This window comes from Podarcis bocagei (assembly GCF_964188305.1).
Source record: "Podarcis bocagei genome assembly, chromosome: 8".
Classification (NCBI taxonomy): domain Eukaryota; kingdom Metazoa; phylum Chordata; class Lepidosauria; order Squamata; family Lacertidae; genus Podarcis; species Podarcis bocagei.
In genome coordinates, this window is record NC_138133.1 from 33,906,101 (window position 1) to 33,925,806 (window position 19,706).

A 19,706-nucleotide genomic window follows, 5' to 3' on the forward strand; every position below is an offset into this window, starting at 1 on the left:
TATCTTTATTGGTTTATTACACATAGTTGTGGTTGTTTCTGTAAAGATCCTGGTCCTGCACATACTTGTATCAATATCTTCCAATGTTAATGGACTTGCATGCCCTCATATGCAAAAATGACCAAAAGAAAGTTTGGCGTATTCACTGGAAGAAGAAAAAGGGCATTTTGCATTCACCCATATTACAAAGAAAAAAGTTTTATGTGACTTTTTTAAAAAAAGGCAGCGACTTTATACTCATTAACGCAGCAGTTTGTTGCTCTTTCAGACCTTGGTGCGACACTGCCCACTGTTGAGCACCCGGCCGGCCAGCTAGCTAGCTGAGCAAGTTAAGCAAATATTATCATTATTCTGTCATAATCCGCAAACGCGCGCCCTCTGGCGGCCAGGATGAGCGACGGCGATGACTGCTGCTCTGGGGTTTTTGAAACGGGCGAAGACTGAAAGTGGGCGGGTTTCTGATGGAGGCGGGGCCCAGTCCTTGCTGCTGCAGCCGCCTTCCTATTGAGTCAGAGGCGCGTTGCGAGCTGAAAGCGATTGTAACAAACAGAAGCCCGAAGAGCGAGCTAGGCGGGCGTTCTGATTAGCGCGCTGGGACAAAGTAAAAGATTCTCGGGAGGCTGAACGTTCCAAAGAAAGTTACATTCCAGGGTCGGAGCAGCAGCAACAAGCGGCCGCCCGGGGGGCACTTTCTCACGGAGGCGGTGGGTCTTCCCAGCCCTTGTTGAGCGAGGGCGAAGAGGAGGAGGCGAAGGACGAGGGGGGGTTTCAAACTGGGGGCCGAGAAAATGAATCGGAGCTTTAATAAATCTCAGAGTCTGCGGTATTTTGGCTACAGCGCAGTGGAAGTGAAAAGTAAGGTAAGGACAGAAGGAATAGCTACTTGCAGCCCGGATTAACCTCCCCCCCACGCCTTCCAGTACCTTTCCCCCACCTCCTCTAACTTCTTTTTAAAATGAATGGAGACCCCCATCTCCTTGCATCCTCCCGCCCCCTCCCCTTATGATGCTTTGTCTTGCGTCTGAAAAAAAACGAGATTGCTCTAGTTTTCCACCGGAGGGAAGTAACTTACTCCGGCAGCAACTTCTTTTTTCCCTTTTAGACGTGTCTGCGTCAATTTATGAAAGAATATAAAGGAATATTCTGCCCGCCAGCCCCCCCCCCCTTGACTTGCTATGAAACACATGTTTTCCCTTCTCTCTCCACCATAGGGGACGTATCCCATAGCAACTTGTCCCGAGATCTCTAGGGCGCTTGTCGTGAGGGGTGGGTTTACGTCTCCGCCTGGACATTTTCCACAGATTTTGTTTTTGTTTCAGTGTGGCTTTGGGGGCGCCTGGATATTTAATCTCTGGCTTCATCGGCTTGCTGGGATCAGGCGGCGATCGCGGCACGTTTCTTGCTGGTGGGCCGTTCACAACAAAAGGGCTTTCCAACTAGGGCGGCGGGAGGTGGGGTGGGGGGAGCTCGGGTGGAAAAAGAAGCAGGTTAGGCTCGCTCCGATCTGGATTAGTGAACCTCAAAAGAGGAGCGCCGATTGGAGGGGGGATGCTGTTGCCGCAAAGCCCCACCCCCGCACCCCCCCACTCCTCCCCCACGCGCTCGCGGTCGAGTTAAACTTGATCGCCACTCGCGTGGGAGTGAGTGAGTGAGTCCAGTCCCTGCAAAACGCTCGGCTGCCTCTGCTTAACGTTTCCCATTGTTCCTCCTTATGGAAGTACTTCGAAACCTTTGTGTTTTGGTTTGAAAATATTGCCGTGGACGCGGGAAGGGACGGCTGGACTGCAGACACAGGGGGTTGGGGAGAGAGCTTTATTTCTCTCTCCTGAATGCAACCCTCTGGACTTCTCAAGAAACGCCAAGCAGCCTGCTGCTAAATCCCATACTGGCCCTCTTGAATCTGTTCCTGGCCCTGTCGCTGCCTTGCAGGTCTTGAGCTCTGCGAACTCGCTCTCTTTCATTCGTGTTTAAACTTGTTTGGAGAGTAGTAGACTCCCTTTCTCCCTCTCCCTTTTCCCGGTGCCACCTGATCTCTCAGCTCTTCCTTCGTCGGGGGGGGGGGGTGAGGGGAGGAGGGAAGTGCTTGCGCGTTACCAAACGTAGTCTTCACGTTTTTGGTGTTTCCCGCTGAAAGGACACAACTCTGACTCGTAAGTGCAGTCGCATCTATTTGCACTACTACACCCTCTCAATCTGTCCGCCCCACCCTTGCTGTCTTTTGGAAGAGGCCTTTAAGTAAAGCCTGCCTTTCTTGCCCTAGGACGAAGGTGTAAGGTTGTAATGAGGGATATATTACAGGCATCTGAAGTCTATGCTTGGAATTCTGCTTCATAGTTCCAAGAGCTTCCGGTTTTCAGATAAATCAACCAAGGGATGGGAGGGAACCATAACATAAGAAGAGGCTTGTTGAATCTTCCCAAAGGTCCATCTAGCCCACAGATGATGTTTGCCTACCCTGCACCAACCGTTAGCCCCCATCAACATGGCCAATGATGAGCGATGATGGAAGATGTCGTCAAACAACATTTGGAGGACCACAGGTTGCCTGTCCCTGATCAGTTCCATAAACCAGCCAATCAGGTGTTAGCGGTGAAGGCAACAACTTTTGCCCCATTTTATGCTCTTCGCCTTTGGTATTCAGAGGCATATTGCCTCCCAACATGGATGTTGAATTTAGCTGCCATTGTCAATACAGTGGTACCTCGGGTTAAGTACTTAATTTGTTCCAGAGGTCCGTTCTTAACCTGAAACTGTTCTTAACCTGAAGCACCACTTTAGCTAATGGGGCCTCCTACTGCCGCCGTGCCGCCAGAGGACAATTTCTGTTCTCATCCTGAAGCAAAGTTCTTAACCCGAGGTACTATTTCTGGGTTAGTGGAGTCTGTAACCTGAAGCGTATGTAACGAGGTACCATTGTACCCATTGATGGAGATACCTGTCATGAATTGTCATTTTAGAAGCTATCTAATATAGTGGCCATCGCCACATCCTGTGGCAGTGAATTCTGTAAGTTAGCTAGGCGTGTGAAATAGCACTTTTTGTTTTCATGTGTACAGATAGATGATTTTGGCGAGGGACTCAAAGTTCTAGTAGTATGGGGGGGAGTAAGAATGCATTTTGGCTATCTTCTTCTTACTATTCATAATTTTGTAAATTCCTGTTATTTCTCCCCCCCCCCTGGACTAATAAGAGCACTTTAGTCTTTCATCATAGCAAAGGTACTTGAACCCTTTGAGCATAGTGAAGACTTGCCCTTTTGTGTGCTTGCATGGCATGCCTGCTATGACAAGTTTGCTAGAGTTGCCATATTTCAAAAAGTGAAAATCTGGATACAAAAGTTGTCAAACATTTTTTGAAAAGTTGCTGTGTTTTTTGCAGGGGGGGGTTGTGGCAAAGTTTGAGTTTTTGAGCTTTTTTATGCAAATCGTCAAACTCTACACTACTGACATGGGCTGCCATATGTCTGGACTTTCCTGGACATTGCAGTGATTTCTGCCCAGACGCTTTCAGGGGGCTGAATACCAGCTATGTCTGGAAAATTCTGGACGTATGGCAACCCTAACTTAGCATCATTACATCCCAAAGCTCCTGTTCAGGCAGGGGAGGCAGCTATCCTTGAAACAACATGAGACCAGATTTGCCCTCTGCTTTTGTCAGGAGTTGTGCCATTCCAGGCAGCTTATCTATGACAAATGTATGTGTGGTTGTGAGACGTATGTTAATGAACAACACAAGCCAGGTGGAGTAGCCATGGCCCTCTCTAGGTGTTGCCGGACTCCAGCTCCCATCACCCCCAGGCATTGTGGCCAGTAATTGGAGAAGGATGATAGGAATTGTAGCCCACCAACATCTGGAAGGCCTTCTCTTTCCCAAATCACTCTAGCCTCACCTTATCTGTATTCCTACAGCTACCTTACTTTCCCACCCACTTTTCTTTCTTTATTTCTCATTCTTTATTTTACTTATTTATTTATTCTTGGCTTTGCCTTCCAAACTTGCCTTGAGTGTGTAAGATCCACAGCAATACCTCTGGGTGGGGGTTGCATCGCCTCTGTGTTCTCAGCAGCTCATAGCAAAATGTTTAAATCAATGTTAGATGGTGGCAAGAGTCCTTCTGTGGACAATGCATGCTGAAATTAGAAAGAGCTGGATTTTAGTTCCTGTTCTGCCATTGACTGAGCAAACTCCTCACTGGTTTGCCCACTTTATTTGGTCATTTAAGGGGGTGCGCACTAAGATGTGCCCATGTTTGTTGGACTCTTTCACACCCATCAGTGTTGGCAACAAGGCCAGTGGACAGGGATGATGGACGTTGTAACCCAACAACCTCTGGTCAACCACAGGTTCCCCATCCCTGAAACCAACAGAGGTCTCTGGGTATTGTATCTTTCTATGTTAGGGATGAGTTGTTTTTCTTTGTTTCAAAATTATGGGTGCTTGACTTTACTTTGGGTGAAATATAGGGAACTGGGGAGGCTGCCTTGCACCCAGCCAGACCATTGGTCCATCTGACAGAGGTACTTCCGTTCCATTCTTGGAGATGCTGTGGATTTGAACCTGGGACCGTCTGCATACAGAGCAGATGTTCTGCAACCAAGTTGCATGAAATAGCCAGCTAGCTGCCTTCCCCCTTCATATTCCAATAAAGCTTGTATTTCTCTCAATGGTCTTAGTATTGTACATTTAGAACACAGAGTTCTGAAACTTCATTGCAGTGCAAGCTCTGATAATAGGCACTAGAAAGGCCATGCTGTCAGAAGTGTGAGCTGTACTTAGCATCCTTTGAATGAACTGTTCTGAAGGAATGAATTGGTTGTGTATATGTAAATACTAGTCCTTAATCCCTGTCAGCCAGACTAGTTTGCTGGGATTCATACAGACAATCTGATATACAGTACACACAAAGTATATCTATAGGTAACAGACTCTTTTGGCTGCTTTGTGTTGCTGCCTATTAAACGGAAGTGTTTCATAATGATATAGTAACATTTTTAGTGATACAGTGGTACCTCGGGTTACATACGCTTCAGGTTGCGTATGCTTCAGGTTACAGACTCCGCTAAGCCAGAAATAGTACCTCGGGTTAAGAACTTTGCTTCAGGATGAGAACAGAAATCGTGCTCTGGCGGCACGGCGGCAGCAAGAGGCCCCATTAGCTGAAGTGGTGCTTCAGGTTAAGAACAGTTTCAGGTTAAGAACGGACCTCCGGATTGAATTAAGTACGTAACCCGAGGTACCACTGTACAGTATAGACCCTCAAGGGACGCGGGTAGCGCTGTGGTGTAAACCACTGAGCCTTGGGCTTGCTGATCGGAAGATCGGCAGTTCGAATCCTCGCGACAGGGTGAGCTCATGTTCGGTCCCTGCTCCTGCCAACCTAGCAGTTTGAAAGCACGTCAAAGTGCAAGTAGATAAATAGGTACCGCTCCGGCAGAAAGGTAAATGGCGTTTCCGTGCGCTGCTCTGGTTTCGCCAGAAGTGGCTTAGTCATGCCGGCCACATGACCTGGAAAAACTGTGGACAACCATTGGCTCCCTCGGCCTGTAAAGCTAGATGAGCACCACAACCCCAGAGGCGTTTGTGACTGGACTTAACTGTCAGGGGTCCTTTACCTTTACCTTATAGACCCTCAAAGGCAAGGTTTGACAGTTGCAACACTGATGGTGTACCATTCATGTTAACTCCTTTTCAAGAGTATTTGTTTGACCAAGTACCTGAAGTAGTTATTAACCAGCAGCATACCTCCTGTGATATGTGAGAATATTTGTTTTCCAGTCATACTCAGAAGTACATACAGGTTACTAGATGTAAGAGAGCAGCACACTCTACACAATCAGTTACTACTGGTGGTATTCTGTCACTTAACATTGATTCCTAGGACCGTTATTGCTACCATCAATTACACTCAAGTTGTATATTAGAGTAGCAATCATAATATATTGAGTGCCTTGGTGGTGGAATGCTTTCCCATTAGACATGACTACAGGACTAATGAAGAGAGAATGCTACGGATGTTTGTTTTTTAAAACCATCTATGGCATGAGGTTGTGACATAGGCTCTGTGAGATTTACCTGGAAGGCAGGGCAGAGGTTGTTAGACAGCTAAGGAAAAATGTTGTTTTGACCAAGAGTAACATACTTTTGGATGATTAACTCCACACAACTACATTTCTAGAAAATTGATTGATTGTGATGATTAGCGTCCATGTTCTCAGGTCTTGCTCCAGGCAGAGGTAATGTTCCTTACTAGAGTCTTGAGAAATATTTAAGTAAAGAGGCTGCTGGACATAATAAACAAAGTATCTCCAAAGTGTGTGCCTCCTCTACTTTGATATGAGAAGGTACTTCAACATGTAGACACTTTCATTGACCACGATCCTTCTGGTAGTGATGCTTAGCCTTTACTCCAGGCAGTGTTAGAAACTCAGATATATAAGCTAGGCACCAAATGGCTCCTTAAACCAAGGTGTACAGTCACCTAAATGGAATGTCTAGTTGCCATTTTGGGGCAAGGTGGCTCAGAGGTTGTTATTTTTCAAACGATGGATCGACTGTGATGAATTCTCAGTGAAACATCTAGCTACTTCAGATGACAACCTTGAGCTAGGTGAAGAATGTTGGGAACTTAAAGAAGAAAAGCCACTTGATCCAGGGACAGTCCACATATATATTAGCCTAGTCCTACCTCTTTTTCCTAATGGTGATTCCTGCTCATGCTCAAGCTGCACGGAAAAAGCAATTTGGTTCCAGAAATTAATTATGATTGTGCATGTAAAATATAACTGATAGAATTCTACAGAATGGGCTATTAGTGTGTGAAAACAATCTAGATCCAATGATCCCCAGATGGTGGAGGTGTCAGGTGGCATCCTGGCTCCCAGGCATCTTCACTTGGTTGCAAGTGGTCGAAAGCCAGATGCAAAATGCGCCTGGCGCCTGGCTAATTTCAAACACAGACTTCAGGACCGTTCATGTCGACCAGAGATGGGGAACCTATGACCCTCCAGATGTTGTTGGATTCCCAACTCCCATCGTCCCCAGACAGCATGGTCAGGGACGATGGGAGTTACAAGCCTCCAGATGTTGTTGATCCACACAGCCTGCTACAGAAAAGTTGTGTTTAGGCTTCTTTGTACTGAATTGCTGTATGTCTTGATGACCTGCAGTTGAATGTCTGAAATGATTCCCTTGAATCAAAAGTAACCGCATTTGTGGTGATGTGATGAGATGTATCAGCACAGGGCCCATACGCACATGCAAGTCATCAAGTGACAAATATACAGTGCTTAAGTTTGTGCCTCTGAAAGCCTTAATTGCAAAACCTGCTGTCCAGTAAAGAAGAAAATGGCTTCTTCAGCTCAGGAGGCATGTTATCATTAAAGTACATATGGTTTTAATCCACATAGTTGTGTGTTGGTGGTGTTTAATTCACTGGTTTGGAGTGGCATGTGAAACTTAAATATAGTGCTTATATTTAAAATATGTCAAGGTGGATATTCAGCAGTGATGAAAAGGCTTTTCACTGCTTGGTGCAGATGCCTTGAGAGTTGCGGAAATTTTGAACTTGTCTTTTTAAGTTCATGTTACTAATTTTGTCAGGTATATAACAGATGGTCTTCCATATGCCAAATGGCGGATTAGCACTGAAATTTACCTTACTTGTGGGAAAACTGTAACAGTTATTTCTTATTTAATTGAGAGACAAAGTCAGCATTTTTGTAGTAGGTGATGAGAAAGTCTCACGGTCTCACTTGGACTGGTTGGGTTGCAGCTTTATTCTGCGCATACTCGCCTGGGAGTAGGTAGCACTTCCTGCTGAGTAATCTGACTGTGTCCAGACACGCATACGACTGGGCTGTTCCATCTCCAAAACAAAATGTTAAGTAGAGCATGGTAGTTCTGTAAAATACCAAATATGATAACTCTCTTGTGAGAAGAGGGCACCCCATCAAGTTTTCTTTCTTCTTGAGGGAGGTGTTCATGTTCTGGAACAATAAACCTATAGTAACTCAAAGGGTTTGTGTTGGAATCATTACTCCGGAATCCTGTTTGGAAGCAGCATTAAGTAGATATGATTGGCAGAAATGTGTTTCTTCTAAAGTGCTTGGCCCCACATGCATTAAGTGTGTCTGTCTATCTTTAGGTCTTTATTCAGCAGTAAGCTGAGTATACAAGAGTGTTGAACCCTTCGCACCCCCCGATTTTCCTGGAGAGTGCAGTTGGGGAGGCAAGAGTTAATCTCCCCAATCCTGAATTTATTGGGGGCACCCCAAGGAAAACCTCTGGGTCTGTGTTGGTGACCTTTGAAGTCAGGTTCCCGTTCTTGTTTTATATGTAAATGGGATGAACACATGAATGGTGTCTCCATTGCGTCTAGTTTGGCCTTCTATTTGTAGGGGGAGATGGTAAGAATGGATGTTTCCTTAAATTTAGAAAGGTTTGTTTAGGGCACTTTGTGACTTAGGGTAGGCACTGAGGGGAAACACTTTGGCATCAGCTGCATTGTTTGAATATTTGCTTCTTGCTATTGAATTTCGACTTGTACGCAGCACTTTTTAGCGCTTGGAAAAGCAGCTCATAATTTATGAACAAATAACATCCCATTAGGACTTGGCGATCCATCTGTAAGAATGCGTCGAGCTAGTAAGGTATCTGTTGCTCTACATTGCTTCCTGTCTGACTTAGGTGGACATGGGTGTCTTGCTAATGAAGTGGGCAGCTGTTTAACCACACAGAACAAGTGTGTCTCAGCTCTGTTTTGCAAATACCTCCACCTGCAATTATTCTTAGCCCAGATGGCCTGAAAGAGAAAATAGCCATCTTACAGGTGGCATGTACTTCCCTGCCTAGTGGCTATTCTTATCTGCCATAGGTGGGTAGCTGTTTGCAAGCATGATCTTGACCAACTTGGCAGACTGCTCTAGATCAAATGCAGCTCAAAATGCCACTTGGGGTGTGCTGTTCTTTCCGGCCGATGCCTGTGCCGTCATCCTAAAAAAAATAAATGGATCAACTCATCTTTTATGTTGTAAGCGCCAAGACTTGTGAAAACCTGTCTGGGAACAAGAAAGTTGAGAATGCGAACTCGTGTTTTCTTGTTTATCCTCCAATGCTTTAGCCTAGAAGAAATGGGTATGAGTGGGCGCAGTCCTGCAGATGTAATCAGGAACTTTGTTTATTTGAAAGGAGAAGAAATGACAAACCTGGTAGGGGTAGAATGTTTCTAGCACAAAAATGTCGTTTCTGCAGCGCACTCCTTGGAGACTAGATTTGTTGCCACCTCTATTGTGGCCTCTTGGCAAACAGGAGGCACTTTGGGTCTCCTCCCAACCTTGTTCCAGGTGTAGGTATTTATTTCCCTCACCCCCCTTGTTCCTGATGTGGATATTCACTCGCCCCTTCTTCCCTAGCAGGGTGTGGCAGCACCATTTTGTGGTTCGCCTCAGCTACCAAAAGGTATTGGTTCATCCCTAGCCTGCCTCCATCTGTTTTCAGATGGACACACTGCAGGGTAATGCAAAATCAATGAGCTTTTATTTTCAGAATGAAGCCAGTTTCTCAGGAAGCACTTCTTGGGATGCAAAATAAGGGCAATAGATCTAGATGGTACATGGACTGTGTAGAAAACGACAAGTACTTGGTCTCCGTTGGTTCTCGAATAAGATGTTGTGTGTATGCAGCCCGAGTCTTTTTATCAGGGAACTATGAAAGGTGGCAAAATCCATGTTGGTTTGAAGTGCTTCTTGATAGAGGTAGTTAATAGTTCATAACTGCAATGCTTGGAGAGATATTTCAGTCACTAACTTCTAGATTCCTAAGTCATGGGATGAGCTTTGTGTTCTGGGGTAAGCGACTACAGATTCTTGCATTGTCCTCTGCAGATCTCTTGAGATTGTAAAGGTAAAGGGACCCCTGACCGTTAGGTCCAGTCTTGACCAACTCTGGGCTTGTGGCGCTCATCTCGCTTTATTGGCCGTGGGAGCCGGCGTACAGCTTCTGGGTCATGTGGCCAGCATGACAAAGCCGCTTCTGGCGAACCAGAGCAGCGCACGGAAACACCGTTTACCTTCATACCGGAGCGGTACCTATTTATGTACTTGCACTTTGACGTGCTTTCGAACTGCTAGGTTTGCAGGAGCAGGGACCAAGCAACAGGAGCTCACCCCGTCACGGGGATTCGAACCGCTGACCTTCTTATCGGCAAGCCCTAGGCTCTGTGGCTTAGACCACAGCACAAGATTTCAATCAGTTGGGCTGGAATTTTGGAACTGTGAGTATGATGGGGAAACCTGCGGCTCTCCAGCTTTTGTTTTCCAATGTATTTCTTATCAAGTGTGGCATGAGCACATTTTTATTATGAAACCACTGATTTAGATCAACATTGGAGGCACAAGAGTCTGGGTGTTTCAGTTGCCACATCAGTAGAATGTCCTCCTTACTTTACTTCCTGTTTTTATCACTGTTAACTTTTTGTTGCCTGGTGAAAGTATAGCTTTTTTTTAAAGGGTCCGGCTTGAGTATTCTTGACCTCTTGGACTTCTGTGGAAGACAGGCAGGGCAAAAATCTTTTAAATATATATTTTTTCTAAATAGGAAATCTAATTCAGCTAGGGCAATGAAAAGCATGCACTATAAGACTGCATCTTTCCTAGTCCATATGGCAGCTCCTATTTTTTTCCAGCAAGTTGTGTATCCTGTATTTGTATGCCTTCCTGTGATGATAAACGTTTGGGTTGCTTAGTTATACCTGACTTTGGTTATCTGTTTCTACTGTGGCTAGAAGACTTGCTTAAATTCAGCCAATCAAGAGCAGCTTGAGCTTTTACACTAACAAGTTCAATGAAAGATTATTATCTTGACTTGTTCTTCCACTCTTTTATTCTGTGGGGCCAGAACAGCGACAGCACCCTGAAAATCAGGAAGGTCTAGTTCTCTAGCAGTTTTGACTAGTCATGTCTTCCACTTCTTTTTAGCATGTACTACAACTCACAAAAAGCTAAATGTGTGTAGGGTTTTCTTGGGGTGGGTGGGTGTTCAACTCCCATACCAGCTACTGTTGGAACCAGCGGTTATTCATCATCACTCTGCTAAACTGGTAGCAAAAGTCATTTTTGAGTGAGAAATTACATCTGGCTACATGTAACTTCTCGAAAAGGGATCTTCCATTCCTACATGTAAGCCATACAATGCACTCTTTAAATTGCTGTTAGATTTTAAAACCCTGCAGCTGGAGGTGGTTTTGTTTTGCATTAATTACTCAGACAAAGGGCTCATCCACACTTTTGCTTTGACCCATATTTTGAATTGTATTCTGTATCAATTAATTCCCCCGGGGTCTGAGAGCTTTTCTTGTTGTTCCACTGCTGTGCCTTGCCAAACTTACCCGCTGAATCAGATTTCATCAGATGCATGGGAAATCTGGAGAGATTTTGCATAACAGAGTTTGAATTCAGCAGGTAAGCAGTAATAGCATTACATTTTTAACTATTTCTACCCCCACCCACCCCAGTTCCATATATTTTACTAGAATATATTTTATTGAGAAAGAGAGATAGAATAGCAAAAAGAAAAAGAAAAAAGTGCATATACCATTTACATGCTTCTTAAAGGTGATCTACCAGAAAAATATCTAAGTAGAGTCTTGTTCTAGTTCTTTTTGGATTTACAAGTATCATTCTCTTTTAAGATAAAATCATGTATTCTGAAATTTTCAAGATTCACAAAGTAATAGATATTCCTAAAGGCTCAATAAGTACATACAAATTCATGTAACCGTAGTCTGATGGCCTCCTTTAAAAAGGGGGGTGGCTATTTCTGCAAGAGTTGATCTGGAGTGGGGAGGGCCTATTTAACTCTTTGTGTGCCCTTTCCTTTCTCCATTTTGCTCCCTTCAGGTTTTCATATGTGCACATCCTTGCATTTGACTGTCTGCAGTGGGAAAAGCTGCTTTGCGGGAAGGACTTTGCCGCAGTAGGGAAAGCATTAAGCATTCTGCTGCTACTTCACACCATTCTCTCCAAAATGCGTTTCCTCTTTTAAAAGAGCCACCAGTCTCCAGCTGGTGTATTATATTGCATGTAATGTACCACCTGGCCCTAAGGAAAACACTTAGCTGGGTCAACCTTGTGAGCTGGGCTTTAGTTAAACTCTTGTTTGGAACGTGCAATTTGGTTCCAAGGATGTTGAAACAATGTGTCTGGTAGGCATAACCTGTTCAATGTGAGTTTTTCAAATGTTGATCCACACTTCAAGCTCCTATCACTTGTAGTTTTGGGATAGACGCATCAAAGAGGTTCCTGTGAGAAGCACATGGGATACACAGCTAAATTTATATGCTGAACTGTCATGCTTCTTGAGGCATTGGATTTTTGCTAGTATTTTAGATAACGTGTTGCATTAGTTGGACATTAGTGGATGCAGGAAGGGAATTGTGAAAATGGGCAAGATTTAAGTATTGCCTGTAGAATTTTAAACTGAGAATACATGAATACAGTTCCCCACACACACACCTCACACCTCTCTTTGTCATTGTATCTTTCTGCTGGAATTATTGTTTGAAATGGGCAGAACCAGAGGGTCTCATAAGAATTACCTTGTGTTTTTTTACCCAGGTAGGTTTCTATTTGGAGGAATCTCCTGAGGCAAAAAAAAAAAAATCAAAGTCCTTTAAGAATGCCTTTAGAATAATTAATTTCTAGGTGTACCTGATAGAAGCTAGTCTTCTGAGGATAACTACCGTGTGACAGAATAGCCTCTAATCACGTTTAGGTGTAACGGGCTGTTGCCACATCCCTGCCTGTTTTGCTAGCGCGATGTTTTCCATTTGACAAGTTGTTTGCTGATTTGGGGATATGACTGATGATCTGAAATGGGAAGGAGATAATGTCTGAAATTAGGCCAACTCCCAGCGTGCAAAACCTGTCAACCCACAAGCTTTTGTTTTGTTTTTGTAAGGTATAGAAGGGAAGAAGAATTCTGAAGGTGCCTGTCCAGCCCCTCTTTTGTTCCACACCATTCTACTCTTCTATTCTGTTCTGTTCTGTTTTTTATTTCTTTTTAAAGGGACTACGCTTTATAACCAGGGCCTCTTACCGTGTTGGTGTCAGGCATGAGCAAAACAGACTATTTCTGGTCTACGTCACTTCAGCATTTGTTATCCCATAAGTCAGGCATGTCCAAAGTCCATTTTTGGGGATCGATTGATTTAATCCGGTTGGCCCTCACGCATGTTCACTTCATCAAATCCGGCCCTCTTTGAAAAAAGTTTGGGTACCCCTGCCATAAGTCTTTTCTGTCCCATTCCTGCATTCATTTAATCTGCATATAATCTTAGTTTTAAGGGACGCGGGTGGCGCTGTGGGTTAAACCACAGAGCCTAGGGCTTGCCAATCAGAAGGTTGGTGGTTCGAATCCCCGCGACGGGGTGAGCTCCCGTTGCTTGGTCCCTGCTCCTGCCAACCTAGCAGTTTGAAAGCACGTCAAAGTGCAAGTAGATAAATAGGTACCACTCCAGCAGGAAGGTAAACAGCGTTTCCTGTGCTGCTCTGGTTCGCCAGAAGCGGCTTAGTCATGCTGGCCACATGACCCGGAAGCTTTCTGCAGACAAACGCCGGCTCCCTCGGCCTATAGAGCGAGATGAGCGCGCAACCCCAGAGTCGGTCACGACTGGACCTAATGGTCAGGGGTACCTTTACCTTTACCTTTACCTTTAATCTTAGTTTTATCTTTATGTATCTATCTCTTTGAGAGAATGGTACTGGAATATTTTTGCGAAGTGTGAAATTCTGTGGGTAACGTAAGTTCTGATTTATACATTAGCCCGTGAGGAGCAGATTAGGTCAGTTCATATTTTTTTTTTTTATAAAATTTTTATTGGTTTTACAAAGTTTTAAACAACAAACAAACACTTAAAAGAACAAACATACATGTATAGTTTCATCACCTATTTTCATAAACCTCTTTTCTCAGACTTCCCCATACCCCCCCTTTCTGCATCCCAGTGTCCATATTTTTATAGCAACTCCCAACTGTTACTCTCCACCTCTGTCATCTTAGTCCTCTCTATATTCTGACCTTGTGTCACTGTATCCTTTCGTTTCTGGAAACCAGAACACTTTAACATTCATTAAGTTTATAATGGTCCTTAAGATAGCTTTTAAATTTTCTCCACTCTTCATCCACCGTCTCTGTTCGTTGATCACGGATTCTGCCTGTCATCTCGGCCAATGTCATGTAGTCCATCACTTTCATCTGCCATTCTTCCAGAGTGGGTAGATCTTGTGTCTTCCAATACTTCGCGATAAGTATTCTTGCTGCTGTGGTAGCATACATAAAGAAAGTTCTATCCCTCTTTGACACCAATTGGCCGACAATGCCCAGGAGAAAGGCCTCTGGTTTTTTAGGAAAAGTACATTTAAGTACCTTTTTCATTTCATTATAGATCATTTCCCAGAAAGCCTTAATCTTCAGGCATGTCCACCAAAGGTGGTAGAAGGTACCTTCAGTCTCTTTACATTTCCAACATTTGTTATCGGGCAGATGATAAATTTTTGCCAGCTTGACTGGGGTCATGTACCACCTGTATACCATTTTCATAATATTTTCCTTTAAGGCATTACATGCCGTAAATTTGATACCGGTGTTCCATAACCATTCCCAGTCATCTGACATGATGTTGTGACCGACATCCTGTGCCCACTTAATCATAGCTGATTTGACTGTTTCATCCTGTGTATTCCATTTCAGCAACAAGTTGGAATTTGCAGAAACCCAGTTCCTCAAGCATCCCTATCAGTTTTGCCCCTGGATTACGCTATGGTGCCAATTCATGCAACATATGAAGCTCTTCCCTGTGGTTGGAAGGTCTTCCATGCAACAATGTCTAGATTGTTCTGGTTTAAACTGTGGATATTGTTGGCTCTCTGCAGTAGTTTGGATTTCTGACACATGCTGAAGTCAGTTAGTCATTTGGCAGTTCTGTCCTGTGAACAACAATCACTAGAGTGGAGCAACACTGAGAAAGCTTGTGTCTTGTCTTGCTTGATAGTGTATTATCATGAATACGATAGTAGAGCCTGCTGATTTATACCCTAATTTTTGAACCATTACCATGAGGATGATACATTGTAAGTGTCTCCCATTACCTAGCCTATATGCCTTCTCTGCAGGCAACTTTGGAAAGTGTGTATACTTTCTTGAACTTCTAGTAATTTAAACTTCTTTTCTTGAAAAAGTGAAATAAAATGCATTCTCAACTACAATAGCTTTAGAATTCAAATTCCCCAAAAAGGTATTTAGCCTGAGCTACTTAAAACATTTGGGAGATAGCCATTGCCTTTTAAAGTTTGTGTGGTGTCAGACTCAGGATTAAATAGATAGCAACAGTTTTGAGCAATCTTACCTCCCTCTATGTTTCATCCATGATGTGCTGCCAGAAATAGAAAACCTTTGGCTAGCTCAAAATCATAGAATTGTAGATTTGGAAGGGGCCACAAGGGCCCTCTAGTTCAACCCCCTGCAATGCAGTCATTTCACTGGCAACTGATAGAAATCCTTTTAAAAACACCATTGCATTTTAAAAACAGCAACAATAAGTTGATTATTCAAACCATAAGGAATGGGATCCAGACATAAAAAAATAAACCACATTGTTTATATTGCTGCTGTTCATAAATGAAGACATGGTGCCAGATTTCAGTCAGTTCTGAATTTCTTGGGTTTCTGGATTGTTGTGGAATTGCCTAAACAATCATTGTGCGAGCAATTTTGGCCTGAATTTTTATGTTCCCCTCCGGCATGAGGAGCATATTTTAAACACATCCTCTTGCTTATAAGCCTCAAGTCTTTTAATAATGGCAACCGACTAGGAAGTGTTAATAAGTGAAGACACTGTAACTAGTGTCATGGGGAAGACGGTGCTCTTGGATAGAAGGATCTCTGATTTTCCCAATTTGTGTTGTGCTGCTGCTGCTGATAGGTTAAACGTATGAGGTGGCATTTGTGTACTGTAGGTTATGCCTCATACATTGGGCTTTACTTGTAGGGCTCTTTCCAGAAATGTTGGTTACTACAGTGGTACCTCAGGTTAAGTACTTAATTTGTTCTGGAGGTCCGTTCTTAACCTGAAACTGTTCTTAACCTGAAGCACCACTTTAGCTAATGGGGCCTGCTGCTGGTGGTGGTCTGCCAGAGCACAATTTCTGTTCTCATCCTGAAGCAAAGTTCTTAACCTGAGGTAATATTTCTGGGTTAGTGGAGTCTGTAACCTGAAGCATATGTAACCCGAGGTACCACTGTACTGCTGTAGAAACTATGATGAGTTGATGTGTCAGGAACAGTGTGGGGTTATTTCACCTCTCTGTTGTCAAGAGGTTTTTGTCAGACATCACACCTTGTTTGTGGAAATCTGTCCTCCATCTTCATCAGTTTAGCTAGCGTCCTGCTTCATTCTCAGTTTGTGTTTCTGCAAATCTTGCTACTCAGCCACTTGATTTGGCAGCAAGTTTAGATAGATCTCTTAACAAATTCAAAACAAGTGTTGCCCTTGCTCCAGCATAAATTTTGTAGTACAATACATAATGTTGTAAAAAAATTCTACTGCAATGCCTTCTAGATGTACCAACACTTCTCTGTTGGAATTCTGAGATGGCATATTTTACAGTCTTCTAATGCTAAAAAGGCCTTATGCAGGGAGCTTCATGTTGACGCATGGAAGTAATTTCTCCCAATATGTGTTATATAGTTAAAATTAAGCAAGTATTGACTGTAGTGAATCCTGGATCAGTTCCACTAACTTCTGGCAGGCTTCGCCCACAGTTAATTTTGGTGACTACTAATGGCACCAACTCTTTGGGTTTTGTGGGTCCATGTCAAGCGAGTGCATTTTATTCTCATTAAAAATGCAGCACTTCTTTACATAACTTGAAATAATATTGAAAACAGCTGTGAGAATATGGGCTTTATTGACGTAAACACGCAACTTCAGCGCTCATATATGCTGCCAGGGTTCTTGAAGGCAACTCCAGCAGGGATCTTCAGAACAAATGAAATTCAATTTTCACCTTTCAAAATCTATTTTTTTATTATTATAAAAAACCCATAATTGCTTATACAGTGGTACCTCGGGTTACATACACTTCAGGTTACATACGTTTCAGGTTACAGACTCCACTAACCCAGAAATAGTGCTTCAGGTTAAGAACTTTGCTTCAGGATGAGAACAGAAATCGGGCTCCGGCGGCGCAGCAGCAGGAGGCCCCATTAGCTAAAGTGGTGCTTCAGGTTAAGAACATTTTTAGGTTAAGTACGGACCTCCGGAACGAATTAAGTACTTAACCTGAGGTACCACTGTAAAAGATTCGGAAATGTTCAGCTTTTGCTGCAGTTAGAGGAGTATTCAAAGTACCTTGTTTCTGAAAACCAGTTGCTAAGAAAATTGTAGCTTCTAACTTGCCCTCGCTCCTGACCATTGCACAACCATTTGTGGTACATAGCATGAGCTCCAGAAATAACTTGGTAGTTTAGTATAATTGGCATTTCACTGTTCCTTTTGGCAGGCCATGTAATAATTTCTGAGGAGTCATCGTAAACCACCTTCTCTTCATGATGACAAAAGTATATTATCTGCCAGAGTAAATATGGGTGCTTCATTACAACATGTGTGCTGCTAGAAAATGTTCTGCATGTTGTATTTCTGAGTGTGCCACTAATATAATAGGAATAGGTCCATCAAATATCTGTGTTGCGCACACACTAACTGGAATTTTTTTTCTTGAAAGCTGGATTACCCCCCCCCCCACCCCCTGTGCTTTCAGATACCTCAGAGCCCCATTGAAGTAGATTGACGGCTCTTTTAATAGAGCCTAATATTTCTCACAATGGTCAACTAGATATCTCTAGTAAACCCATTGCTGGATCCATGAAGAGCTTGTGTTTCACAGTTTAAACCATAAATCTATTTTTGGTCCATTCTGTCAAAGGCTGTCATGAACTCCATGAAGGCTGCATAAATCTACTTGGGTTCCTTGGCATATTTGCCAATTAAATGACTAAATAAGAAGCCCTTTGCCTAAAGCCTGCCTGTTCTTTTGAGAGAACATTTCTTCAGCCCTAGTGTTGGAAACTCAGATATATAAGTTAATCACCAAATGGCAACTTAAACCTAGGTTATGGTCACCATAATGGAATGTTTAGGGAAGCTTTTAATGTTTGATGTTTTACTGTGTTTTTAATATTCTGTTGGGAGCCTCCCAGAGTGGCTGGGGAAACCCAGCCAGATGGGCAGGGTATAAATTTTATATATATACACACACAGAGAGAGAGAGGGGGGGGTACCTTTTTCCAGTGAAATTTGTTGTTATTTATTTCATTTTTATACCACTTTATATTTTAAATAACAAATCTCAAAGTGGTTTACAACACATTAAAACATCACAGAAAACAATCAGAAATAAAACAATTCCAAGCTTCAAGGGAAATATTTCAGATCCTTCTCTAAGTGACATTTTGCTTTCCTCAGTCGCCAACCTGGCATTATGTGATCTCCGCGTGGTCGCAATTGGACCCACACCAGTCGCAAATTGTGCCTTCTGCCTGGCTAATTTCTAATGCTGAAATCAGCCCAGTATTTGAGCTTATTCAGAAAGAAGCTTGAACACGATTTTTGAGACAATGTTTAACAGATTTAGTAGCTTGTAATTTTGGAAGGCATTTTAAATCACACACACACCCTTCTTAAATTGTGGAGCTGTAGCATTTCCCAACCTACTTCTTTCTGACCTTCTAATCAGTTTTCTATTGTGCCCAAGTTTTAGTTTCTCTGTAAATCCTTTTTTAAAAAGTTAAAACGATTAGCATCATTTGCACATGCAGATTGTTGTATCGGAACCATCGGAACCATTTGACAACTGGCATTCATATCACATGAAACAGAGAATTTGCCTTCGTACGTTCTCTACCCCTTGTATCGTCCCTAACGTTGATTTTATTATGGGAATAGATGAGATTTCCTGTTGTGCTAGGACAGGTTGGTTCCTTGGACATCTTTTGCTGTTTGTATCTGCAAATCGACCAGACGGTGACTAATACTGAGGGAGATTCTTAGAATGAGGGGTCATTGTTTGAAGAGCAAGCATGTGTAATACTATTTTGTTAGTCACCATTCTCGCAGCACTGTCAGCCTAAATTACCGTCAACCCCGTATTTCCCTTCCTTCCCTCGCTTTTAGCTTTGCGATGTCAGTCGAGATGTTTGCGTTAGGCAAGTAGGCCAAAGTAGATTACTGTACTTCATTGTTCAAAGACTGCTCTAATAAGTAGATTAGGTTCCCATAATGAAGGATTGTTCTGGCTGCTGTCTTAGTGTAGCCTGGGAGATAGGCAAAAGAACACCCTTCTAAAAGCCATTTAGCACTCTAGTGATAGGAAGGTTCAAAGCAGTTGAGGAGACTAGTCTGGAAAAGGCCTTTTGAGATCAATACCAACTATGAGGTATCCTGTTTCTTCTACTACCCAGTGTGCTGCTTAGTAATATATCATTGCTGCTCACCAGCCTTTAATTAGGGAAGAGGGGAATGGAAATAACCTTTTTAAAATAAAAAAATGAAAAATGAAACAGTTGGGATCCAAAAGTATGTAGCCTGAAGAGAACGGGTGGTTAATTTAACAGGCCACTGTGTTCTCGCATGCTTTTTATTTTTAGCTTGCAGC

General features: G+C 43.1%; 1 protein-coding gene across 1 annotated transcript in view; it reads left to right on the top strand.

The window, feature by feature from the left end:
• Positions 1–385: 385 nt before the first annotated feature.
• Positions 386–19,706, top strand: part of PARD6G (par-6 family cell polarity regulator gamma) — a 74,907-nt gene continuing 55,586 nt past the window's right edge. The window contains exon 1 of the mRNA XM_081205820.1: positions 386–860. Coding sequence (XP_081061946.1) covers positions 789–860 — 72 coding nt within the window. The 5' untranslated portion in view covers positions 386–788. The remainder of the gene's footprint in view (positions 861–19,706) is intronic.